At 39.2% G+C, this 27,633-nt stretch overlaps 1 protein-coding gene across 1 annotated transcript in view; it reads left to right on the top strand.

Annotated features, from left to right (window-relative positions):
- The window catches only part of FMN2 (formin 2), a 393,365-nt gene that overhangs the window by 16,885 nt on the left and 348,847 nt on the right, over positions 1-27,633 (top strand). Inside the window, exon 3 of the mRNA XM_047841608.1 lies at positions 24,815-24,981. Coding sequence (XP_047697564.1) covers positions 24,815-24,981 — 167 coding nt within the window. The remainder of the gene's footprint in view (positions 1-24,814; positions 24,982-27,633) is intronic.

Raw genomic sequence — 27,633 nt, 5'->3', positions numbered from 1 at the left:
AGTCATAGGGAACTGCTTTTACATGTTTGATTGATATAGTCTTGAAATTATACCTGTTTTTGTCAAGTATGTAATATTTATATGTTTAATTTTAGTTTATACAAACACTCTGAGTTGGACTTCTTTCTGTTGCTTTAAAAAGAACCCAGCAGTCCTTTGGGGAAAAAAATTACAATTTTTTTCTGGGTGAATGTCTATCAGGTTCATTTTTTCTTACTGCATATTCCAAAAAGTGAGGGTTCTGCCAGGCAGCATGCACCAGGTGGCACTGTTCACTTTTTATTGTACGTCACTCATGTTCCCTAGGGTTGTGCAGTGCGGTTGCTCTGGACATTTTTCATATTTTGTTTAAGCATTTGCACAGCGATGCACATCTGGACTCCTGTTCTTTGCCACCACAGACAGCACTGCTGACTCTTCCAGTATGGGGCCTTGTGTGAGAATTTCTCTGGGGTATTTATTCAAGAGTGAAGTTGTTGGTTTATAAAATATTTACTTAATTTGTCTGGGTACTACCAGATTATTTTCCAGAAGGCTTTCCCCAGTTTTTACTTTATTAATGCAGTAAGTTAGCATTTATCTAATTTTTGAATTTTACCAATCCAATCTTGGTCTTGCTTATAAGACCAAACAGTGTCTTGCTTTAACTTTTATTTTATATTTATCTGGTGGCTAATGCCTTTGAGAACACTTTTATTCATTTTTAGCCATTTGGGTAAGCCCTTCTATGAATTGCCTGTTCGTATCCTTTTATCCTTTTGTATAGATTTCCTGATTTTCCTTATTTATTCACAAGGGTTCTTCGTATCTTTGTATATGCTCGGTACTATTTTATTGAAAAAGTGAAGGATGTGAAGGATTGTCACTGAGCCTCCTGATTTTCTTTCCTTCTCTTAGAGGCTAATGTAAACGCGATGTTTCTCAGAGTCCCTCGTGGGTTTCATTTCAGATGTGGCTTAGGTTTGACGAATTTCCACTAGATTGGGAAGACCTAAATGAGGCCTAGTAGGAACTTTTGTTGTTTGTACTTTACGAGCACAGTTGAGGGAACTATTAGATTCTTCTGGGGCAGTGTTGGCAGAAGGGTAGCGTCCAGATGCTAGTTTCCTGAGGTCTAGGGTGGTGCGCGGTGTATCCCTGCTCCTGGTGTGGCCGGTATAACACAGTTCAGGGGCTGGCAGCAAAGGTAACACCTATCCGTGAGCCTTCCAGATTCTGGCAGTGGGAGCGTGCTCTTGGAGCCCAGGACTTTAGATCAGAGAAGAGGCTGCCGCTTCTTGGTGGCCTGGTTCTAAGTTGTGTCTTAGCACTTCTAAAAGGATTCTAGAATCTTTTTCTGCAGCCCTTCCAAAATTCTGTACAATAAAAATTTTCTCTAGTAAGTCTCTGACTACTTAAACTCTTTGGAGTGGATTCAGTTATATGTAATCATTGGAATCTTAACATATAGAATCAGTTTTAGATATTATATGTATCTTCTTTTAATATGTCTTACCTCCTTTACATTTGTTACATCCATGCTGGAACAAAAATACTTAAATTTTGGTATGATCAATTCTACTTTTCACCCATGTTTTGTGCTATTTTCTTCTCATTTAAGAAATTCTGTCTTACTCCCAGGTTACATTCTCTTCTCCATAGTCTTCTATTAGCTTTATCATTTCACCTTTTACACTTAAGCCTTTGATCTGTCAACATCCTCTTGAGTGCATGATGTAATGTAAGGATTCAGTTTTATTCTTCTCCATGTGGCAAGCCAGTTTTTCAGCATCGCCTCCTAAATAGTTTTTACTCATTGATTTTTTTTTTACACTACCTTTATGTGATTCCCAGATATAGGTAAGTTTGTTTATGACAATCTATTCCATTTATATTTGATTTTCTGTCTTCAGTCAGTGCTATACCCTTCTTAACGTGTGGCTTTGCAATATGTGTAATTATCTGGAAGTGTCCCCTTTTCCAAGGTTGACCTAGCCGTTGGTGGACACGTTATCTTCCGTATAAGTAGGAAGTTTCTTAAAAAGTCCTGATGGAGTTTGATTGACATTTTATTAAGTTTACAGATTAAATTTAGGATTATTGTCACTTCTGTAATGTCGTCCATGACTATGAAAGACCTCTTCATTTATTTAGATCATTTGTGTCGTTTTAGTAGAGTTTTAGATTTTTCTCCACAGAAGGTTTGTGTTTTCTTTGTTGATCTAGTTTCTGGATGCTTCATATGTTTTATTGCTAATGGAGATGGTATCTTCCTTTTGTATTATTTCTAGTTATTGTTGGAATAAAGAAATGTTCTCAGTGTCCTTATGTTATAAATGAATATTTTTTAAACCTAAAGATTAGTTAGTATACCCAAGTTTATAGTTAAGTTACAGTTAAGATTCTGATACCAACTCTGATGTGTGTTTTTTTTCCCCTACAGCACTAAGCAATTCTTTATGACACCAGCTAGGTGTTTTATAATTCAACTTAATTTTGACATTATTTACCTGGAGTTAGGTAACCATAGGTTAAGGGTTCAGTCCTACCAGACTTCCCCCTCTTTCAGATGCCAGATAAAAGTCCGGGTTGCCACCTGGGCTTCTGACTGACCAGCCATAAGTTCCAATAGCTCTCTCCTTGAGTTCCATTAATTTGCTAGAGCAGCTCACCAAGCACAGAGATACATTTTACTTACTAGATTACCACAAAAGGATATAACTTTTATTACAAAAGTTTATTATGAGAGGATATAACTCAGGAATAGTCAGATGAAAGAGATATACAGGGCAAGGAATGGGGAAGAGCGCGGAGCTCTCCCTTAGCATGCCACTTTCCCCAAATCTCCATGCGTTTATCAACCTAGAAGTGCTTCCAACCCTGTCCTTTTGGTTTTTAAGGAAGCTTCATTACATAGGGTCAATTGCTTAAATCTTCAGCTTCAGCCCTTCTCCCCTTCTGGAGGTTAAGAGTGGGACTAAAAGTTCCAGCCCTCTAATTACAGGTTGTTTTCCCTGGCAACCTGCCACCATCGTTAGGTACTTTCCAAAAGTCACCTCATTAACATAAATTCAGCTGTGGTTGAAAGGGGTTTGTTAGGAATGTCAAGATACCTTGATTGTTGTTATCACTTAGGAAATTCTGAGGGTTTTAGCGGTGTGATAGAAACTGAGTGAAAACCGATTAATGTATTTCTCCTTATAAATCATAATATCACAGTAGTCGGATGGGGATTTCAAAGAAGTGCTTTATTTTTTTTACAGCAAAATAATTGAAATATAATCCTAGAATATGACATGCATTATGTAGATTCTTTTGAAATTATTGTGGTTATTGTGGCTTTCTTTTTGTCATTGTGATTAGTTTTTGTGAATCTATGGCTCTCTTTGCAGAGTCATAATCCTAAAGTCCAGAAACATTACTAACATTTTAATTTAGTAGGTAGTGTCTTACATTCACCATTAGTAAAAATCTCTAATATTTAAAGTGCTTCAGAGACATCATTTTAACAACTATATAATATTTTATCCTTTGGGGCACCTGGGTGGCACAGTCGGTTAAGCGTCCGACTTCAGCCAGGTCACGATCTCGCGGTCCGTGAGTTCAAGCCCCGCGGCGGGCTCTGGGCTGATGGCTCCGAGCCTGGAGCCTGCTTCCGATTCTGTGTCTCCCTCTCTCTCTGCCCCTCCCCCGTTCATGCTCTGTCTCTCTCTGTCCCAAAAATAAATAAAAAACGTTGAAAAAAAAATTAAAAAAAAATTTTTATCCAATCAGAAAAATACCCATCCGATGGCTTCCATTACATACTTCTTGGTTTTCCCACTACATTTTGGGCTAACTTTCCTCAACTTCATCTGGTCTTCTTCTTCCACCTTAACATCCACCCTCAGGAACCCTTTCAATGCATGTCAAGGACTCCAAACTCAAATTTCTGGTTCAGTTCTCTAATGAATTCTGGTGCAAATTTCCTATTGCCTTAAAAATATCTTCATAGGGGTATGGGAGTAGACCCAAACTGAACTTCTGTTTCTTCTAAACCAAACCTGCTCCCTTATTTATTGCCTGCCCTGGTGGATGGTAATAGCATCTGGCACAGCCAAGTTTCTTAAGCCAAATCTGGGAGATGTGCAATGTAGCCAAGTTTCTAACACTTCCTCTTTATTAAATCCAATCAGTAACTAAATCTTGTTAAAAGACATCTAGGAACATTAAAAAAATTTTTTTTATTTATTTATTATGGGGGTGGGATGGGGAGAGAGAATCCCAGCAAGGCTCCATTCTGCCAGCACAGAGCCTGATGAGGAGTTCGATTCCAGGAACCGTGAGATGATGACCTGAACTGAAATCAAGAGTCAGACACTTAACCGACTGAGCCGCGCAGTTACCCCTATCTCAGAACATAGTTTTAAAGATACTCATCCTGTTCTTTCCAGAGGAATGTTTAGTGCTCTTCTCACAATTATTTAATGGCTCTCTAGTGACTTCAGGGACAAATTTTAAACTTCAGGTATATATCCAAGAAGAAAATTGAATGTGTTCAGAATGGAGGAGCCACATTTGCTAGCAGTTGTATGATTTAACATGAAGGAGGTTGTCCCTTATAGAATGTCCAGCCTTGGAATGGATGATCTTGAAAGGAGTGCTTTCACTGTTCAGAAACTGGATGAAGATTTATTGGGGAGCTCCTAACTCTGGAGAGGCTGAACTGATAGCCACTAACAGTCCTTCCAATAAGAAAAGACAACGATGTTGATTTCTAAATAAAGTAAGAGCAGCAGCTGTGGTCTGTGTGTCTCATTCCTTTGATTTGGGACTGCTTTAAATATGTAAAAAACTTCAGCTAGAGGTATTTTAGAAGCTGCCATTTATTAGATTCACTTTTATGGATTTAACATAATAGATGAAGTTTTTTTTCTTTTAGAGGCTCCTGGGTGGCTTAATCAGTTGAGTGTCCCAATCTTGATTTCAACTTAGGTCATGATCCCGGTGTTGTGGGATTGAGACCTGTGTTGGGCTCTGTACTGAGTGTGGACCCTGCTTAGGATTCTCTCTCTCTCTCTCTCTCTCTCTCTCTCTCTCAAAACTAGAAGGCTGTATCTCTCTTTCCCTTCATCCATGTTTCCCAATTCCACCTCTTCCCCCTCTTCTGGTAACCATCAGTTCTCTGTATTTATAGGTTTGATTCTGCTTTTTGTGTGTTTATTCATTTTTTTTCTTTTTAGATTCTACTTATGAGTAGAATTTTAAGGTATTTGTCTTTCTCAGTCTGACTTACTTCACTTAGTTGTAATACTTTTAGGTTCATCCATGTTGTCACGATGGAATGCTGCCATCATTTTTTTGGCTATGTAATATTTCATTGTATGAAATACCACATTTTCCTACCAACTCATTTATTAATGAGCACTTAGGTTGCTTCCATATCTTGGCTATTGTAAATAATGCTGCAATAAATATACATGTGCATATATCTTTTCATATTAGTGTTTTCATTTTCCTTGAGTAAATACCCAATAGTGGAATTACTGGATCATATCGTATTACTATTTTTAATTTTTTGAGGAACCTCCATACTATTTTCTATAGTGTCTGTACCAATTTAGATTCCCACTAACAGTGCAAGAGGATTCCTTTCTCTCTACATCCTTGACACCACTTGTTATTTCTTGTCACTTTGATTTTCACCATTCTAACAGGTGTGAGGTGATATCTCATTGTGGTTTTGATTTGCATTTCCTTGATTATGAGTGATGTTGAGCATGTTTCATGTGTCTGTTGGCCATCTGTATGACTTCTTTGGAAAAGTGTCTATTCGGGTCCTCTTCTCTTTTTTTTCTTGAGGAAGAGAAAGAACATGAGTGGGGGTGGGGAGGGAGAGGAAGAGCAACCAAGAGAGAGAATCTTAAGTAGGATCCACGCCCAGTGCAGAGCCTGAGTTGGGACTTGATCTTACAACCATGAGATCATGACCTGAGCAGAAATCAAGGTTGGACGCTTAACTGACTGAGTCATCCAGATGCCCTCTCTTCTCATTTTTTAATCAGATTTGTGTGTGTGTGTGTATGTGTGTGTGTATATGTGTTAATTTGTATAAGTTCCTTATATATTTTGAATATTAACCCATTATTGGATAGAGCGTTTGCAAATATCTTCTCCCATTCCGTAGTTGTCTTTTTAGTTTGTTGATGGTTTTCTTTGCTGTACAAAAGTTTTTTTTGTTCTGTTTTTTTTTTTGTTTTGGTTTTTTTTTGTGTTTTTTTTTTCTGTAGTCCCAATAATTTATGCTTTTGTTTTCCTTACCCTAGGAGACATACCTAGAAAAATGTTGCTACAGCCGATGTCAGAGGATTTTTATGATTTCAGATCTCACATTTAGGTCTTTAATCCATTTCAAGTTTATTTTTGTGTATGATGTTAGAAAGTAGCCTGGATTCATTTTTTTAATTTTCATTTTTATTATTTTTATTTTTTTAAGTATAATTTATTGTCAAATTGGTTTCCATACAACACCCAGTGCTCATCCCAAGTGCCCTCCTCCCTTGCCCATCACCCACTTTCCCCTCCCCCTACCCCCCATCTACCCTTAGTTTGTTCTCAGTCTGTTATGCTTTGCCTCCCTCCCTCTCTGTAACTTTAGTTTTTCCCCTTCCCCTCCCCCATGGTCTTCTGTTAAGTTCCTTAAGATCCACATATAGTGCAAACATATGGTATCTGTCTTTCTCTGCCTGGCTTATTTCACTTAGCATAATTCCCTCCAGTTCCATCCACATTGCTGCAAAAGGCCAGATTTCATTCTTTGTCATTGCCAAGTAGTATTCCATTGTATATATAAACCACATCTTCTTTATCCACTCATCAGTTGATGGACATTTAGGCTCTTTCCATAATTTCGCTATTGTTGAGAGTGCTGCTGTAAACATTGGAATACATATGCCCCTATGCATCAGCACTCCTGTATCCCTTGGGTTAGTTCCTAGCACTGCTATTGCGGGGTCACAGTGTAATTCTATTTTTAATTTTTTTGAGAAACCTCCACACTGTTTTCCAGAGTGGTGGCACCAGTTTGCATTCTCACCAGCAGTGCAAGAGGGTTCCCATTTCGCCACATCCTCGCCAGCATCTATAGCCTTGTTCATTTTAGCGACTCTGACCACCGTGAGATGATACGTCATTGTAGTTTTGATTTGTATTTCCCTGATAATGAGTGACATTGAGCATCTTTTCATGTGTCTGTTTGCGATCTGGATGTCTTCTTTGGAAAAGTGTCTATTCATGTCTTCTGCCCATTTCTTCACTGGATTATTTGTTTTTTTGGGTGTGGAGTTTGGTGAGTTCTTTATAGATGTTGGATACTAGCCCTTTATCTGATATGTCATTTGGAAATGTCTTATCCCATTCTGTCAGTTGCCTTTTAGTTTTGTTGATTGTTTCCTTTGCAGTGCAGAAGCATTTTATCTTGAGGAGGTCCCAAGAGTTCATTTTTGCTTTTAATTCCCTTGCCTTTGGAGATGTGTTGAGTAAGAAATTGCTGTGACTGAGGTCGGAGAGGCTTTTTTCCTGCCTTTTCCTTTAGGGTTTAGATGGTTTCCTGTCTCACATTCAGGTCTTTCATCCGTTTTGAGTTTGTTTTTGTGTGTGGTGTAAGAAGGTGGTCTGGTTTCATTCTTCTGCATGTTGCTGTCCAGTTCTCCCAGCACCATTTGTTAAAGAGACTGTCTTTTTTTCCACTGGATAATCTTTCCTGCTTTGTCAAAGATTAGTCGGCCATACATTTGTGGGTCCAATTCTGGAGTCTGTATTCTATGCCATTGGTCTATGTGTCTGTTTTTGTGCCGATACCATACTGTCTTGATGATTAAGCTTTGTAGTAGAGGCTAACGTCTGAGATTGTGATGCCTCCCATTTTGGTTTAGTTTCTTCAATATTACTTAGGCTATTTGGAGTATTTTATGGTTCCATACAAATTTTAGGATTGTTCTAGCTTTGAGAAGAATGCTGGTGCAATTTTTATTTAGATTGCATTGAATATGTAGATTGCTTTGGGCAGTATTGACATTTTAAAAATATTTACTCTTCCAATCCACGAGCATGGGATGTTTTTCCATTTCTTTGTATCTTCAATTTCTTTCATGAGCTTTCTATAGTTTTCAGCATACCGATCTTTTACATCTTTGGTAGGTTTATTCCTAGGTATTTATTTTAGGGTTCTTGGTGCATTTGTGAATGGGATCAGTTTCTTTATTTCTGTTTCTGTTGCTTCATATTTGGTGTATAAAATGCAACTGATTTCTGTACATTGATTTTGTACCCTGCGACTTTGCTGATTTCATGTATCAGTTCTAGTAGACTTTTGGTGGAGTCTGTCGGGTTTTCCATGTAGAGTATCATGTAGTCTGTGAAAAGTGAAAGTATCTTTGCCAATTTTGATGCCTTTTATTTCATTTTGTTGTCTGATTGCTGATGTTAGGACTTCCAACACTATGTTAAACAACAGCGGTGAGAGTGGACATCCCTGTCGTGTTCCTGATCTCAGGGGGAAAGCTCTCAGTTTCTTCCCATAGAAGATTATATTAGCTGTGGACTTTTCATAAATGGCTTCTGTGATTAAGAATGTTCCTTCTATCCTGACTTTCTTGAGGATTTCAATAAGAAATGATGCTGTATTTTGCAAATGTTTTTCTGCATCTATTGACAGGACCATATGGTTTTTATCTTTTATTTTATTAATGTGATGTATCACATTGATTGATTTGCAAATATTGAACTAGCTCTGCAGCCCAGGAATGAATCGTACTTGATCCTGGTGAATAATACTTTTGATATGTTGTTGAATTCGATTTGCTAGTATCTTGTTGAGAATTTTTGCATCCATATTCATCAGGGATATTGGCCTGTAGTTTTCTTTTTTTGCTGGATCTCTGTCTGGTTTGGAAATCAAAGTAATGCTGGTTTTATAGAACAATTCCACATGTTTCCTTCCATTTCTATTTTTTGGAACAGCTTGAGAAGGATAGGTATTAACTGCTTTGAATGTCTCGTAGAATTCCCCAGAAAAGCCATTTGGTCCACGACTCTTATTTGTTGGGAGATTTTTGATAACTGATTCAGTTTCTTCAGTAGTTATGGGTCTGTTCAAAATTTCTATTTGGTACACGTAGAGTTTTGGTAATGTGAGTGTGAGTGTGTTTAGGAATTTGTCCATTTCTTCCAGGTTGTCCTGTTTGTTGGCATATAGTTTTTCATAGTATTTTCTGATAATTGCTTGTATTTCTGAGGGATTGGTTGTGATAAGTCCATTTTCATTTATGATTTTATCTATTTGGGTCTTCTCTCTTTCCTTTTTGAGAAGCCTGGCTAGAGGTTTATCAATTTTGTTTAATTTTTTCAAGAAACCAACTCTTGGTTTCATTGATCAGTTTTTCTGGTTTTTTTTTTTTTTTTTTTTATTCTGTATGTTTATTTCTGCTCTGATCTTTATTATTTCTCTTCTTCTGCTGGGTTTGGGGTGTCTTTGCTGTTCTGCTTCTAGTTCCTTTAGGTGTGCTGGCTGTTAGATTTTGTATTTGGGATTTTTCTTGTTTCTTGAAATAGGCCTGAATTGCAATGTATTTTCCTCTTAAGACTGCCTTTGCTGCATCCCAGAGGGTTTGGATTGTTGTATTTTCATTTTTCATTTGTTTCCATGTATTTTTTAATTTCTTTTCTAATTGTCTGGTTGACCCATTCATTCTTCAGTAGGGTGTACTTTAACCTCCATGCTTTTGGAGGTTTTCCAGACTTTTTCCTGTGGTTGATTTCAAGGTTCATAGCATTATGATCTGAAAGTGTGCATGGTATGATCTCAATTCTTTTATATTTACTGAGGGCTGATTTGTGACCCAGTATGTGATCTATCTTGGAGAGTGTTCTGTGTGCACTGAGAAGAAAGTATATTCTGCTTCTTTGGGATGTAGAGTTCTAAATATATCTGTCAAGTCCATCTGGTCTAATGTATCATTCAGGGCCATTGTTTCTTTACTCATTCTGTGTCTTGATGATCTGTCCAATGTTGTAAGTGGAGTATTAAAGTCCCCTGCAATCACCACATTTTTATCAACAAGATTGCTATGTTTGTGATTAATTGTTTTACATATTTGGGGGCTCATGTATTCTGCTCATAGACATTTATAATTGTTAGCTCTTCCTGATGGATAGACCCTGTAATTATTATATAATGCCCTTCTTCATCTCTTGTTACAGTCTTTAAAGTCTAGTTTGTCTGATGTAACTATGGCTACTCCAGCTTTCTTTTGACTTCCAGTGTCGTGATAGATAGTTCTCCATCCCCTCAATTTCTTAAAAAATTTTTTTAAAATGTTTTTATTTATTTTTGAAAGAGAGAGAGAGAGAGGGACAGAGCATGAGTGGGGGAGGAACACAGAGAGAGAGGGAGACACAGAATTCAAAGCAGGCTCCAGGCTCTAAGCTGTCAGCACAGAGCCCGCTGTGGGGCTCAAACTCACGAACTGTGAGATCATGACCTGAGCTGAAGCCAGATGCTTAACCGACTGAGCCATCCAGGCGCCCCCATCCCCTTAATTTCAATCTGAAGGTGTCCTAAGGTTTCAAATGGGCCTCTTGTAGACAGCAAATGGATGGGTCTGTTTTTTTTTAAAAATACATTCTGATACCCCATGTATTTGATTGGAGCATTTAGTCCATTTACATTCAGTGTTATTATTGAAAGATATGGGTGTAGAGTCATTATGTTTTCTGTAGGTTTCATGCTTGTAGTGATGTCTCTGGTACTTTGTGGTCCTTGCAACATTTCACTCACAGAATCCCCCTTAGGATCCCCCTAAGGGATCAGTAGATAGATCTGTTACTACCCTTATGTGTGTCTACCTTTCTATGTTAAAGCCCGTTTATTTCCAGATGCTTTCAGAATTCTCTCTTTATCCTTGTATTTTGCCAGTTTCACTATGATATGTCATGCAGAAGATCAATTCAAGTTACATCTGAAGGCAGTTCTTTGTGCCTCTTGGATTTCAATGTCTGTTTTCTTCCCCAGATTGGGGAAGTTCTCAGCTATGATTTGTTCAAGTGCACCTTCAGCCCCTTTCTCTGTCTCTTCTTCTGGAACTCCTATGATACTGATATTGTTCCGTTTGATGGAGTCACTTAGTTCTCTAATCCCTCTTCTTGATCCTGGATTTTTTAATCTCTCTTTTTCTCACCTTTTTTCCATGTTTTTATCTTCTAATTCACCTCTTCTCCCCTCTGCCTCTTCAATCCACATTGTGACTGCCTGCATTTTATTTTGCACCTCACTTATAGCATCTTTTAATTCATCATGACTATTTTTAAATTTCTTGATCTCTGCAGTGATAGATTCTCTGCTGTCTTCTATGCCTTTTTCAAGTCCAGCATTAATTTTATGATTATTATTCTAAAGTCTTGTTCAGTTATATTGCTTATATATGTTTTGAGTAATTCTTTAGCTGTCACCTCTTCCTAGAATTTCTTTTGAGGGGAATTCTTCCGTTTCATCATTTTGGCTAGTTTTCTGACCCTTGTGAATTTTAAAATCTTGTTATGTGCTCTGCACCTGCAAGCACTGCTCTATTCAAGGGGGGGGGGTCATATACTGTCCAGGGCCTGGCCCTTCAGGAGGTCTTTTTTGGAGAGTGTTACTTGCTCTCTGTTGTTGTGACTTTGGTTATTTTATTTCTCTACTCACAGTGATGTTTTGGACCCTCCACAAGTTGTGCTTTGATTTGTTCCTTGAAGTAGCCTTGAACTATCATTTCTCATGTTTTCCAGTTTTCTTCCTGGTAGATTCAGTTTCCTTTCCTTCCAGATTCTTGGGGTTCAAAGTCCTTTGGCATCAGCACTTCTTTGTTTGAGAGACGACTTACATAGGGATCCCCCTACTTCTCCACCATGTTGGCCATGGTTTCATTTTTTTTAAGTGTAGCTGTCCAGTTTTTCTTGTAGCATTTATTGAAACGACTTTCTCTTCTCTGTTGTATATTCTTGCCTCTTTTATCATAGATTAATAGACCATATAATCATGGGTTTATTTCTGGGATCTCTATTCAGTTCCATTGATTTATGTATCTGTTTTTGTGCCAATACCATTCTGTTTTGACCTACAGCTTTGGAATATATCTTGAAATCTGGGATTGTGATACCTTCAGCTTTGTTTTTCTTTCTCAGGATTTCTTTGGCTATTTGGGGTTTATTTGTGGTTCCATATAAATTTTAGGATTATTTGTTCTAGTGTTGTGAAAAGTGCTGCTAGTATTTTGATAAGGATTGCAGTAAATCTGTAGATTGATTTGGGTAAGTAGTATGGAAATTTTAACAATATTAATTTTTCCAATCCATTTGTATGGAATATCTTTCCATTTGTTTGTCATCTTCAATTTCTCTCATCAGTGTATTATATTTTTTCAGAGTACAAGCTGTTCACTTCTTTAGTTAAGTTATTCTTAGTTATTTTATTCTTTCTGGTGTAATTGTAAATGCGATAGTTTCCTTAATTTCTCTCTCTGCGACTTCGTTATTAGTGTATAGAAATAGTACTGATTTTTGGGTATTGATTTGGTATCCTGTCAGTTTAGTGAATTCGTTTATTACTTCTAGTAACTTTTTGATGGAGGCTTTAGAAATTTCTGTGTATAGTATCATGTCTTCTGCAAGTAGTGACAGTTTAATTTCTTCTTTATCAATATGGATGCCGCCGCCGCTGCTGCTGCCTCTTCTTCTTCTTCTTCTTCTTCTTCTTCTTCTTCTCCTCCTCCTCCTCCTCCTTCTCCTCTTCCTCCTCCTCCTCCTCCTCTCTCTCTCTCCCTCTCTTTTTTTTGTCTGATTGCTGTGGCTAGGACTTCTACTACTATGTTGAATAAAAGTGGTGAGAGGGGACATCCTTGTCTTCTTCCTTCCTGACCTTAGATTTTCACCATTGAATATTATGTTAGTTGTGGGTTTTTCATAAATGGCCTTTATTATGTTGAGGTATGTTCCCTCTAACCCCAGTTTGGTGAGAGTTTTTATCACAAATGGATGTTGTACTTTGTTAAATGCTTTTTCTACATCAATTGAAGTGATCATATGATTTTTGTTTTTCATTTTGTTGATGTGGTATATGACATCAACGGATTCCAAAGTCACTTTTTTAATGCTCTCAGTGTGACGTTTTATTATAATTGATGTCAAATACATTTATTACACTCTTTTCCATATTGTCAGTGTCAGGTAACAAATTGCATCAAAAATGAGTCTAAGTTCACCACACAGAGCAGTCAAATTCTTCAAAACAATTATAAAGGTACATATTATTATTTTTTTCAGCGTTTTTATTTATTTTTGGGACAGAGAGAGACAGAGCATGAACGGGGGAGGGGCAGAGAGAGAGGGAGACACAGAATCGGAAACAGGCTCCAGGCTCTGAGCCATCAGCCCAGAGCCCGACTCGGGGCTCGAACTCATGGACCGCGAGATCGTGACCTGGCTGAAGTCGGACGCTTAACCGACTGTGCCACCCAGGCGCCCCAAAGGTACATATTATTGAGGTCTCAGAAAACCAGCACATCTGCAGGCCAATCTGCAAGTGTTTTATAAAGTTTAAATATTGACGTGTTTCTTTCTTGCCTGGAATTTTGAGCTGATGATGTGCTCAGAGGAGGGAGCTTCCTTGAAAAGTGTCTAGTCCATGCTGTCTACAGGTGGAGGGGGTTCTGTCCAGGGGGAACAGAGAGCTTCATTCTCGTTCTGTTCATATCCCTTCATGAGCTGAGGTTATCTTCTCTGTAGGGACTGAGCGTTAGTTATCCTCATGTGTCCTATGACTTGTTTTTCCTATGATGTGTTCAGTGATTTGACTATAGGTTTGTCTTGCCTCAAAACAACCCTAGGTATTTATGCTAAGGAGGTCTTCCTCTTATTGTAAAGCTTGCAGCATTGGTATCTGAAACTAGACCTGTTAGTTTCTATTTGATCATAATTGGACTGTCATACATGCTTTTTCTTATTTCTCCAGCACAGACCATCAGCACATGATGATACACAATATGTGATATCTCTGTATTCACCAGGATACTAAAGTTAAGCAATTATCTTTAATGTGTAACCCTAATTTGCTTGCCAACAACTCATTTCCTCTCATTATTTCAGTTGATAGATAATATGGGCTATCAGAAGAAGTTTATTAGGTAGATACAGCTGAGCTAGAAGATCAGGAAAAAACCTAACATAACAAGACTTCTGCATAATTCTCTTTTTGTGTAAGATATGGAACTTATGTTGACCCCTTTCAAAATATAGCAGTCATATTCTGTTCTTTCAACCATTAAAAATACACAAAAGGAAAAAAAAATACCAATGATGTGTTTGTAGGCTCTTAGAGTATAAATTTAAAGCAGGTAATTCTTTTCTTTTATGCTTTAATTTAATTTTTTAATTATTTTTCAATATAATTTATTGTCAAATTTGTTTCCATGCAACACCCAGTGCTCATCCCAAGTGCCCTCCTCAATGCCCATCACCCACTTTCCCCTCTCCCCCAACCCCCATCAACTCTTAGTTTGTTCTCAGTCCTTAAGAGTCTCTTAGGGTTTGCATCCCTCCCTCTCTGTAACTTTTTTCCCCCACTCCCCCCCCCCATGGCCTTCTGTTAAGTTTCTCAAGATGCACATATAGTGAAAACATATGGTATCTGTCTTTCTCTGCGTAGCTTATTTCACTTAGCATAATACCCTCCAGTTCCATCCACATTGCTGCAAATTGCCAGATTTCATTCTTTCTCATTGCCAAATAGTATTCCACTGTATATATAAACCACATCTTCTTTATCCATTCTTCAGCTGATGGACATTTAGGCTCTTTCCATCATTTGGCTATTGTTGAGAGTGCTGCTGTAAACATTGGGATACATGTGCCCCTATGCATCAGCACTCCTGTACCCCTTAGGTAAATTCCTAGTGGTACAATTGCTGGGTCATAGGGTAGTTCTATTTTTAATTTTTTGAGGAACCTCCACACTGTTTTCCAGAGTGGCTGCACCAGTTTGCATTCTCACCAACAGTGCAAGAGGGTTCCCATTTTGCCACGTCCTCACCAGTACCTATAGTCTACTGATTTATTCATTTTAGCCACTCTGACGAGTGTGAGGTGGTATCTCAGTGTGGTTTTGATTTGCATTTCTCTGATGATGAGTGATGTTGAGCATCTTTTTATGTGTCTGCTGGCCATCTGGATGTCTTCTTTGGAAAAGTGTCTATTCATGTCTTCTGCCCATTTCTTCACTGGATTATTTGTTTTTTGGGTGTGGAGTTTGGTGAGTTCTTTATAGATTTTGGATACTAGCCCTTTATCTGATATGTCATTTGGAAATGTCTTATTCCATTCTGATGGTTGCCTTTTAGTTTTGTTGATTGTTTCCTTTGCAGTGCAGAAGCTTTTTTATCTGGATGAGGTCCCAATAGTTCATTTTTTGCTTTTAATTCCCTTGCCTTTGGAGATGTATCGAGTAAGAAATTGCTGCAGCTGAGGTCAAAGAGGTTTTTTCCTAAAGCAGATAATTCTAAATGAAGGATGTTATGGGACATAAAGCACCAAATTCACACTTAGCCCTTACCCATGTGTGACCTCGGCTTTATCACTCAAATATTTGAGTACATTGTCGTAGCGTATTATTATTGGTAAGGGACAGGGAGCATGTTTTCATCATGATTATTTCTTCTGCTGGATCTCTTTGGCAGATGATAGATTGTAAGTATTTGGTTGTATCTTGTCTTTGCAGCTCTCTTTCTAAACAAAAACACACATTTCCACTAAGGATGTTTAATTAAGATAGTATGTTCTGAATAGACTAAATTTAAAGTACTGCTTCATGAGCCTTAGTCATTGTAAGTACATCCTTAGCCCCAGCAGGATGCAGACCATGTGGTCTATTTCTTTTATATGTTCATAGAGAATGTTGGTTAGAAGCTTTGCCCAGAATTGCTGGCTCACTCAGAAATGGGGGCTCCCTAGAATACAAATTAGGAGAGCAGAGTATGAGTGCCACCCTCCATTCTGTAGGCCGATTCTAGAACCTTTTCATTCCTCAATCGCTTTGAAATCATGATGGTAAACCCTTGATTTGCTTCACATGCTGACTCGATGTGGAAGTGCTCTTTATATTGTATCATTCTGTCCCCAAAACAGGTTTTCTCCTTTTTATAGTGTCACTGCATGCTGCCCAACAGAACTCTAGGGAAGGGACTCATGATTTCACTTCTTCCTCATGTGTGAGGATCACTGCATTTGGCCTTGTTTCCATGTTTGTCCAGCCCCGTGAGTTTTGCTTAGCAAAGCAAGAGGAGTATTTGAGGGTGGTCTGGGACTATAAAGCTGATACCACATGCTAAAGTGAATACTCTTTACTAATTATGGTGTTTAAGTGTATTTTAGAGGAGGGAGAGGGGATCAGTTAAAAAATAATTGGAAAACATTAGTGATTAATAAGGTTCCTGTCATTGGATGAATATTATTTAAAAAAATTTTTTTTAACGTTTATTTTTATTTTTGAGACAGAGAGAGAGCCAGAGCATGAATGGGGGAGGGTCAGAGAGAGGGAGACACAGAATCTGAAACAGGCTCCAGGCTCTGAGCTGTAAGCACAGAGCCTGACGTGGGACTCGAACTCATGGACCGTGAGATCATGACCTGAGCCGAAGTCAGCGGCTTAACTGACTGAGCCACCCAGGCGCCCCGGATGAATGTTATTTTTGACATGAATATAACAAATACAGTAAAACAAATAATGCAAGTTAGAAGAAAACAAAAGTTAGGAATTCTAGAAAGTAGAGTCTTAAATATTACCTAGTTGATGTCATTAAAATCCACTGAATGTAAAACAAAAAATAAAAACAAAAATGAAAACTTGATGGACAAAGATATTTTAATCTATGATCACCATATATCATAATTTTTCTAATGCTTTTAGATTAGAGGTACATTCTTAGGATTCCATTGATTACTTATCATTTCCTTCCTGTAGGTTGAGCCAAATTTTTACTTATCCTAGTTAAGAGTACAGAACCTTTGAAATGAATCTTGATAAAAAAAATAATAGGTCATATTTACTGGGCACTGTGTTAAGTCTGTTAAAAAATTATTTCAACTTAATTCTTACACCAATCATATGAGGTAATGAAGATGATTATTTCTAGTTATAGATGATGAAACTGAGGCTTAAGAGAAATTGAGTAGCTTCCTTGAAGCTATAGTTTGAACAATGGTAGCATCAGGAAGGGCACCAAGACATTTGGCTTCCATAGCTTAAAGTTATGTTGCTGTACCGTGCTTTGTCCCCGGGTGTATTTTGTGAACTCTAGAGGTATATTGCATGTATTTTCAGTGGAAAAGAATGGGCAGAAAATGGAAGAATTGCTTATGGGTGTACTCTTCTAGATTTCTTCAGGCTGTATGTTAGATATGTAATTTATGTGATCTGTGAGATGAGTCTACCTTAGAGGTAGTGTGCACTTGGGTAAAACTCCTAACGTCCCTGGTCCTACCTTTCCTAATTGATGAAATGACAGTTAGAGACTGGGTTTGAAAGGTAGAAAGACTGTTCCTCTCACTGGGTCTTTCCTTTGGGTCCAGGGCAGGAGGGAGGTAAAAGGGAGAGCCTGAGAAAATTGACCCTTCTCCTGCCCATGCACCTAGAGTCATAAATCCACCGGAGACTACTTCTTTTGTACCTTCTAATGTATCTGTGCTAGAGAGAATGATTTTATTGGCCTTTGGGAATTTTCTCAAGTTTTAATGTTGCTGCAGCTACAAGGAGAGTGTTGCTTAGGCAGTGGGGGAACCTGGGTCTTCATTTACCTGTGCTTCCTATTTGCATTTCCTTGATAAGTAGTCCTGGGCTGCATGCACTCCTGAAGGGTCATCCATGGCTGACTATGTGGCCTTGGCCCTGGAGGGTACTGCCTGCTAGGAGGTGGCACCCCCACCAGCCCCTGTCATGCTCACCTGCAGTTTTTCATAACTTGTTCATTAAGCAAATAGCTTTTTGGCAAACTGACTTAGAGATGCTTTGCACCTAGTAAGAGCTCAGTAAATATTGTTGATTAAATAATGAATGAAACTATGAAGTAAAATGAAGCTTTGAATAGCTGAACACTTGAGAAAGTTATACTTACTCATATTCCAGGACCAATTACTTTCATTTTTTGGTGTGACCAACATGTCTTGGTCTAGTATAGATGTATTGACCAAGGAGGAATGTGAGGAGATCCGGAGTCACAGGGCACCCTGAATTGTGTGTGGTAGTGGGTGAGGAAGGGAGTGCCGGAGGGAACCTGGGACTCTGTGTCCACATTCTAGCCAGCCAGTTTGCACAGGTAAGAAGTAAGCTTAAGTTCAGAAGGCTTTATGTCAGTTCAGTCTCCCCAATTTAGATTCAGGGCATCTCATGTAGTAGGCTAGTGTGTCCCAATTAAATCCCTAGTCATCAACTGTGAGAAGATAAACAGAAGTCTATGTCTCTGTCTGCTGCCTGTACCGCAGTCAAATCACATTCCCTGGTTAGGAAGAGGGTTCAGTATAGTGCAGCTAGAGTGCAGGTTCTAGAAAAAGTAAAAACTTTTCATGTTCCTACAACAATCATTTGACTCTTTAATAAACTGAACTCACATCTCCCGTTTTTGTAGAATAACGAAGACACCTTGTTTAGCTTTGCAATCTTAGAGTCGCATGTTATACTGACTGAGCCAGCCAGGTGCCATTTATTTATTTGTTTATTTTGCTTTGTAATCTTGACTATTTCACATATTTGTGACACATATTTCCATGTCATTAATCTTTGTAATGGCATAATTTAAGATATTTGTTGTGAAGATTTAATCATATATACTGGCAGAGGTATGATGAGCCCACGTACCCATCACCCAACTTCAATAGTTACCAGTGCCATGATGGTTTTATCTGCCTCCCTCAGACTCACTTTCTCATGGGAAAATTTGAAACCAATACCAGGCATCATGTTAGTTTAATTTCAAATACTTCAGGATGTGTCTCAAAAAGGGACTTTTTAATATGCTATAATGCCATTATTATACTGAATGCAAATAGAATTTGTTGCCTGATTTTTCTGGTAGCCAGTCCATTTTCAGAACTCTCTGATACCTTAGATTAAAAGTTATGTCCAATATGACACATGATTCAGTCCTCTTCTCTTTTTGTCCCAGGGGTTGGGAATAGCATGTGTGCTAGATGGGCAATACTGTATACTTTCTAAACCCATGTCAGGAGGTTCACTGTGTCTGCCTGCTTTAATTTTATTGAGGCTGTGAATGATTCATGGGTTTGGGGGTGGCAGCTTGATTCCTTCTTTGCAAATTTTTCACTTTGACTTTTTCTCTAATGGGTTTCCCATCCATTTGCTATTCATTAAGTGACCATTGGGGAATGCAAAAGGACTTAATTAGAGATCGCATCATGGTGATTTTTTAATTTTGTCATTTTTTTGTCCCTTTTGGCTAGAACTTTTCTATATTGAAAACTTTTCTTTGTTCACTAAATGTTATATTACCTTGAAATACAGTTCATACTGGAAATGTTTCTTTTATTTCCCATTAGTTCTGTTATCAGTGATGATTGGTGCCCTAGAATTCTCCAGAGATACCTATTTTTATTTTCTTATTCCTTTTCATATACTCAATATATTTAAATTCATTGAGTTATTTTTTCTATAATAGCATGATTTTAATGGCTACGTATTTAGCCATGTACATAAAGCCATCTTTGTTTTAATGCTGTGGTTTTTTTTTGTCGCACATTTTAATTTCTTTCATTATTTTTTACTATTAATAATCCATTTATTATTGTAGCAGGAGCTGTGCTAAGCACTTTACATGTATTTTGTCATGTAATCTTCACAGTAATCCTGTGATGTAACACTCTTTGGTTATATCTGAATATTTACCTAGGATTGATTCTCCGCAGTTGAATTTTAGGGTCAAGGAGTGAACTTATTTTAAGATCATGGACACACATTGCAAAATTGCTCTGCAAAACTTCTCCTGTTAATGATGTTGCTGCCTTCTGGGTTTCAGCTTACCTTGAGTCCAGGTTGAGGAACAAAAAAATTGACAAACTCCTTGCCCATGCCCATGCATACCTGCCTCATGAATTTTTTCCAAGTATGATGTCACTCTGCCATACTCAGTTGATGCAGTGACAAAAAATCTGCCCTGGTTTCAAGGAGAGGAGCGTGTATTGGCTGGGTGAGATTACACAGAGCAATAAAAATAAGCATGGAATGAGCCAGGACATGTTGAGTAGAGAAAGCAGTAAAGGGGACTTGAGAGACAGTGGCCGGTGAGATCCAGAAAATAAAGTATGGTATCATAGAGATGATAGCAAAGAATTCTAAGAAGTAAGAGTGAGTCAACGATGAAAATTTTCTGAGAGATTAAGAAACTGAGTAAGATGAAGATAAATATTATTGATACGGTGTTGGCTACCAGTTTCTATTGTATGGTGGGGATAGAAGTCAAACTGATGTCTCAAATTAGGGTGGGCTGAGCCAGGAGTGAGGGGCTAGAGGTAGTAAGTGTAGGTAATTTTGGTCAGTAGTTTTGATGTGAAGGGAAATCAAGAAATGGGACAGTAGTGGGGGGTAAGGAGTGATGTGGGCTAAGGGAGATTTTCGTTTTAAATTAAGTATGTTTGTGTGATCTAGAAATGTCCAGTAAAGATGGAAATGTTCCTTATTTAGGAGAGAGAAGGAATAGTGAAAGAAGTGAATTCCAGACCATGCCATAAGGAATTCGATCTAGAACACTGAGGGGAAGAACTTGCTTTTGTTTGGAGCAGGACCTTCTTCCTCTACGAGGAAGGCAGAGAAGGGTATCAGCGTAGGTGTTTTTGCATATTCACAGTTTCTCTTGGTTTCTTCCATTTTCTCAGTGAATTATTTGAGAAGATCATTATCTCATCATTGAAAAGGCTGGGTTGGGGCACTTGGGTGACTTAGTTGGTCACTTGGTTGAACCTCCAACTTCAGCTCAGGTCATGATCTCGCAGTTTGTGGGTTCAGTCCCCACATCAGGCTCTGTGCTGAGAGCTCAGAGCCTGGAGCCTGCTCAGATTCTGTGTCTCCCTCTCTCTCTGCCCTTCCCCAATCATGCTCTGTCTCTCTGTCACTCAAAAATAAATACACTTTAAGAAAATTAAAAAAAGAAAAGACTGGGTTAAGGGGGGAGAAAATGTATATGATTGTATTGGAGACTATATGCTTAGATATGAATGCAGAGCAGTGTTGGGCCTAATTGAGGTTTATAGGCATGATAATAAAGTGAAAGCACACAACGGGTGCATGTCTTTCCTTCACAGTGACCAGTTGCTCTGGTTCAGGCAAAGAAAAGGTGGATGTCTAGAATGGAACAAATTGGGGTTTGGGAATTTTACTGGCTCCCATGGGGGAGAGGGGCAGGGGAGCTGCAGTGTTTGAATGATACGATTACAGTGGTGGGACATGGAATTTAAGCAGGTGAGGAAGGGAGTGATGGATTGTGTGACGGTGGCAGGGATGATAGACTCAAGATCCCTGTGGAGGATGGGCCCTCAGAAGGGGTTCTAGAATATGAGTTGAAAGGACAGAAGGCAGTGGCCAAGGATTAGATGTTCCTTCCAGACATTTGTACATATATTGATTAATTTATGATCAAAACATTAATTGAGCAACTACATGTCAGGTCTTTCTTGAGATACTGGGTAAAAGGTGGTAACCAAACAATGGAGTCTGCTAAAATGGAGTTTACTTTCCAGGAGGAAGAGACAGATCACAGACTCACAAAAATTCAAGAGCTGAGATCTCTGAAGAATAAAGGGGGATAATGTGAAAAAGAGCGACTGACAATGCTATTTGAGAAATGGAGGGTCAGGAAGTTATCTCAGTGGAAAAGACAACTGAGCAGAGGCCTGAATAAGATGAAACAGTGAGTCATTCAAGTATGTTGGAAAGAGTGTTCTAGTGCAAAAGTCTCTGAGGTAAGCATGAGCTCTGTGTGCTAAAAAGGAGGAGGCCTGTAGGTCAGAGTACCCTCAGGGAGAGCAGGAAAAGGTGACAGGAGGGGAAGGGCCTCTTGAGTCATGGTGACAGTTGGGTTTTTGTCTGAGGTTGATAGGAAGCCGTGGAGGGCTGGAGTAAAGTTTGAAATTGGTCTTCTGAATGGGTTGCCTGTGTGGGGGAAGAGAAAGCACTGACTGGAGGCAAGGATTCAAGATCTCAGATGAGTTTTCTCTCTGGGTGTTGGTTTGATCTCCATGTGGATGTCAGAATCACTGATAAGAGTAGAGGTGGAGGGGCGCCTGGGTGGTGCAATCGGTTAAGCGTCCGACTTCAGCCAGGTCACGATCTCGCGGTCCATGAGTTCGAGCCCCGCGTCAGGCTCTGGGCTGATGGCTCGGAGCCTGGAGCCTGTTTCCGATTCTGTGTCTCCCTCTCTCTCTGCCCCTCCCCCGTTCATGCTCTGTCTCTCTCTGTCCCAAAAATAAATAAACGTTGAAAAAAAAATAAAAAAAAAAGAGTAGAGGTGGAAAACAGAGCAGTTGAGTCAGGAGGTAAAGTATTCAGTGAATGGCAGGGAGGGGATCAGGAATGACAAGAAGTCAGTGGATGGAAGAAAGGAGAAGGATGACAGCTGGTCAGGCCAGTGACAGGTCTAACCATGCTGATGGTTTTGGATAATAAATCACTTGAAATTACTAATGGGGATCAAGGAAGTCACTCACTCACTTCCTGCCCCTAATATATGTGCGATTTGGTACAAAATGTGTCCGTGTGAGAGGGCTGCTGGAGAAGGACTCACGTGGCAGCCAGGTTACTTTCCATGCAATCAGGTGAGGTTCCCTTCAGAGAGGCTGAGGCAGGGATTCTCAAGCTGGGGTGATTTTGCTAGCTGGGGGACATGTGGCAATGTCTGAAGACACTTGGCGTCTTACAATGGGAGGTGCAGTGGTTATGCTGCTGGCATCTATTGAGTAATAGTGAGTGATGCTGCCTACATCCTACAATGCACAGGACAGCACAGGACAGAGAATTATCCATCCCAAGGTGTCCGTGGAGTTGTGGTTGAGAAGCCCTGGATGAAGGCTTGAGGGTTGTGTTTGTTCATCACGGAGCTGAAGTTCCAGGGAGGAACTTCCACATTATTCCATTCCCTTTTTGATAATTTTTGGCTTGATACACATACACATTTACTCACTCCCACTTAAATACTCTCATATATGGAAGGTCCTATCTCCCTTACTTTCTGTCATACAAAGTTTCTGAGTTACAGGAAAGAACTACTTCATTTTCTGGCTGTTTTCAGTCATAAGATATGTAAAATGGGAATAGGAAAGAGACACCAAAATTGTATGCTTAGTCTCCTGACAGACATTCATACATTTGAAATTTAGTTGTTCTAACAAGTACAGACCTGTGCCTGGTTTTGCATAGCCCTAAGCTAAGAATGCTTTTTACATTTTAAAGCTGTTCAAAATGAAAATGAAGAAGAATATGCAGCAGAGACCTTATGTGGCCCTCAAAGCCTAAAATATTTATTGTTTGATCCTTTATAGAAAGAGTTTGCTGATCTCTGGTATAGAGGTATTTCCTTCCCAGTTCTGACTATGAGAAGAACAAGTCTTTGTCACAGAATCATAGCATTGCATTTATTCAGAAACCCTAAAAATATTTATTAATGCTTCTTATGTGTGAGAGGCCATATTTGCAGGATATATGCTGGCTGTCAGGGAGTTTATTTTAGTGAGAGGTGTAGATGTTAAATAAGTACACACATGATTAAAATAATTAATTACACAAAGAACTAAGAAAGACGCCGAAAGAGTATGGAAGGGGGTCACTGAAGGCTTTTTTGAATAAGCAATTTTCATCTAAATTTGAAGAATGAATCCGCTAATTACAGGGAGGGGCAGGAGCAGGGCAAGAACTGAGGGAACAGTTGTAGCCCTGGGAGGGATGCTGGAAATCTTCTGTGTCTATCATAGTTGACTAATGCAGGAATCAGCTGAATGAATTTCTAAAGGGTAATAAAGTAGAGAGTGAGTGGTAATTAGAAAGGATTAGGGACCTCCAGCCATTGTGTTCTCCCAGATGAGTCTGAGGTATAGCTGGGATTGAGAACCATGGCACTAGGTGGAACCCAGCCCTCTTGGTCCTCGGCCGGTGTCCTGTTCTCGTGTCTGTCTTCTCTGGTCTCTTCTAGGGAAATAAAAGCTGAAGTTTGCACCTACCATAGAGCTATGGTTCTGAGGATCATATGAAAAAAATTTGTCTGACATATTTGCTGGCTCTTTTCTTGGGGGTTGGGGCCTTTCCCTGCCTCCTGTGTCCTCATTCTCTGCCCTTCTCTATTGCCATGCCAGAGACCATGAATGTCAGTCACTGACATTTCTTAGTCCACTTGGTGGTTGCTAACTGCTCCCTCAGGGAGCCATTAGCAGGGTAAATGAAGAGAGGAAGGAGGGTTACCAATGATAATCCCAAAGGCTGGGCACTTCTTTAGGTGGAAATATACTTCTTCAGGTGGGCCATCATGTGGCGTATCCTCTTTTGGGGCAAGGAGATGTTTTGGGAGGTGGGAGAGCAAACCAGAGCCACCTTCTCCCATGTGGTATCCCAGTCCTCAGACTATGGAGTTTTCTCTGTGTTTGAGAAGCTGCTGTGTGTGCACTTCAGTGGCCTTGGCAACAGTGATGCTCACTGGTTGTGTTTTTCCAGGCTTCACTCCTCTGGGAGGGTTCCGAGCCAGGTGACATGCCAGTGCTTCTGACTGTATTTCATCTGCAGGGCGAACTCTGTTGGAGAAGCTGTTCAGCCAACAAGAGAACGGGCCTCCAGAAGAAGCAGAGAAGTTTTGCTCCCGGATCATTGCCATGGGTCTTCTACTTCCTTTCAGTGACTGCTTCAGGGAACCATGTGATCAGAACGCCCAATCAAGTTCAGCTCCATTTGATGTAAGTAGGAACATTTACTTCTGTCTGCGAGGCAGATTGGAGTTAAAATAGCAGCTGTGATGTGTGTCTGCCCAGTCACCCCACGCTTTAAATACCAACATGTGATGCAAGTCATCCTTCCCTCAGCCACTCAGCAGCTCAGCATGTCTATTTAATTTCTACGCTTTCCTTCCTCACTTAAGGAATCCTAAGTATATTTGTCAAACCTCCTTTTCTTAACAGATGGTCACTCTTGACAGTTTTCTAACCTGCTTTAATCGGTAATGATTTTCAAGTGGCTCTGAGTCAGGACTGCCTACTTGGCTGGTCACGGACATTACTTCACAAGCAGTACCAAAGGGCCAGAGCTTTGTTCCCAGGGGGCTGCACGTTTCCATGGGTGCCTAGAACGCTATTTCAGTGTGTTCACAGCTCATCTATTTACTAACCATTGATATGAAGCAGCATTGTCTGCTTTCTCCCCAGCTCCCATTCACGAAGAGCATTCATACTGTGAAACAGTAATCGAAAAGGCATATTCATAATTCCTAATGAATATCAATCAGCACAGCTGGATTATCATTTTCAAGCCAGGTATTGCTAATGTTTCTCAGGTATGTGGTACATGTGTGACATTGGTAGTTGTATTGAGTTGCGTCTAAAACCCAGATATGTAAGAATGCTCCTGTATGATTTTCTCATAAGAAAATTGAAGGTCTGGTTGGCTCGCTTGTGCAGAGCCCAGTATTTGTGAGGCAGAGTAATGGGTTCTCGTCCTTATGGGTTCATTACAGTTGTTTCCTTGCTCCCAACTACAGCCTTCTTCTGTGCCTTTAGTATACATGCTATTGACCAGTGAATGAAATAATGGTGACTTTTGAAAGGCAATGAAAATGAGCCCTGATCAAGATGTGACAGTAAATAATAAAATGTCTATATGTCTTGCATTTCTTCTTTCTCTTCTTCATACATTATAAACTATGTTCTTCCTTGATCTCCCTTCAGTATTAGGGAAATAAATCACGTAAAGTATCGTGAGATCTTCTTGACACTTTCCATGTGAAAGAAGGCTTCTCAGGGTGTGCTGTGACTTGTGAATCTTGCTTCTTAAGATCTTTTTATTTAATTATTTTTAAAAATGGCACTAGCTAATTATTTCTAGGTAGATCTTTTTATTCTATGGGAAGAATTGGACAATTTAAAATTTTCCTTCCTTCTTTTTTTTTTTTTTTTTTGATGAGAGAATTGTGTTATGATAGAAACTGAACACCTGGGGACTGCGTAGCTAAAAGTGTGCAGAGAGCTGTGTTCTAGAAAATACATAAATTTGCACGTTGGGATTAAAATAAATGTGGCACAAAGCCAAACCCTGGCCATGTCTAAAGCTTGCCTTTTGATTGGAACTACCCCCAAAATGACTGCATTGTCCTCTTAAAGTTTAGAGGTAAACAGTATTCTCATTCAATAAATGTGGAATTGGAATAAACTGAAAAGAATAGGATTATTCTTATACCTCCTTTTTTCCTTTCTTAATCACTGAACTGGCTGCTGCTTTTTTGTAATGTTTATTTATTTTGAGACAGCGGGAGTGTGCAAGCTCTGTGGAGCCCAATGTGGGGCTTGACTCAGGGCTTGATTGCACAAACTGTGAGATAATGACCTGAGCTGAAATCAAGAGTCGGTCCCTTAACTGACTGAAACACCCAGGTGCCCCTGAACTGGCTGCTTCTCATCTTCCACCTCCCTCCATTCCTGTGTGAGAGTAGTAACCCCTCTCATGATTGTCTGTTTGGAGGACAGCTGGGTATGGCAAAGAGACGGAAAAGCAAACAAATAAAATCCCTTAATATGGTAGAAAGTAATTTCCTCAGAATAAGAATTTCTTTCCCTCAACTTTCTGTGATTGTATTTTCTCCTTTATTTGTTGGCTCTGTAGAACATCTCTACTCCCCCTGCCAAACTAAACACAAAACAAATAAGAATTTAAAGTCACTTTAGTAAGAAATGTTATTCCATATACGTAAACAGAAGTTCAGTCACACAACCGTGCATTTCCTGTATGCACAGTCAAGGATTTTCTTCAAAACTCAACAGAGGTAACAATATAGGGAGTTATGTAGACCGAGGTATTAGTGGGGAAATGGAGAGGAAGGCACTTATCTGTGTGCGAGGAAATTTCTGATAATTAGTTTCTCTGATGATTTCCAGAAAATTGCTGTTGGGAGGATTTCTAACCAACAATTCTCTTGGGGAAAGTAGCCCTTCGAGACTGATCACCATGTGGGAATAAATTCATAACTGGCTCTATTCCTAACCCAACTTTGGTCCCTTCCCTAAGAACATCTGATTCCCTCCTTTTCCTCCTCTTGCCATTTATACACATAATTAGAGCAGTAAAGAGTTTTGACTTAGGGATCTCACTGATATGGTTTGTGGATTAGCTTTCTTCATTCCACCTTTTTGATTTTAGCCCCATGTTATATTATACATTTTTTAGGGCCTAACATTTTGCTTTAGAAATGCTATAAATAATACGAAAAGACTTCACATAAGTTTCAAGAACACTAAAAGGTAAAGAGCTTTGAGTGATAATGTTAATTCATTCACAGATGCTTACCAAATACATTCTATATGCCAGGCAGTGCTTTAGTCTCCATAGAGACGTCACTGAGG

This window comes from Prionailurus viverrinus, chromosome F1 (genome assembly GCF_022837055.1).
Source record: "Prionailurus viverrinus isolate Anna chromosome F1, UM_Priviv_1.0, whole genome shotgun sequence".
Lineage (NCBI taxonomy): Eukaryota > Metazoa > Chordata > Mammalia > Carnivora > Felidae > Prionailurus > Prionailurus viverrinus.
This window is presented reverse-complemented; position numbering and strand designations above follow the sequence as displayed.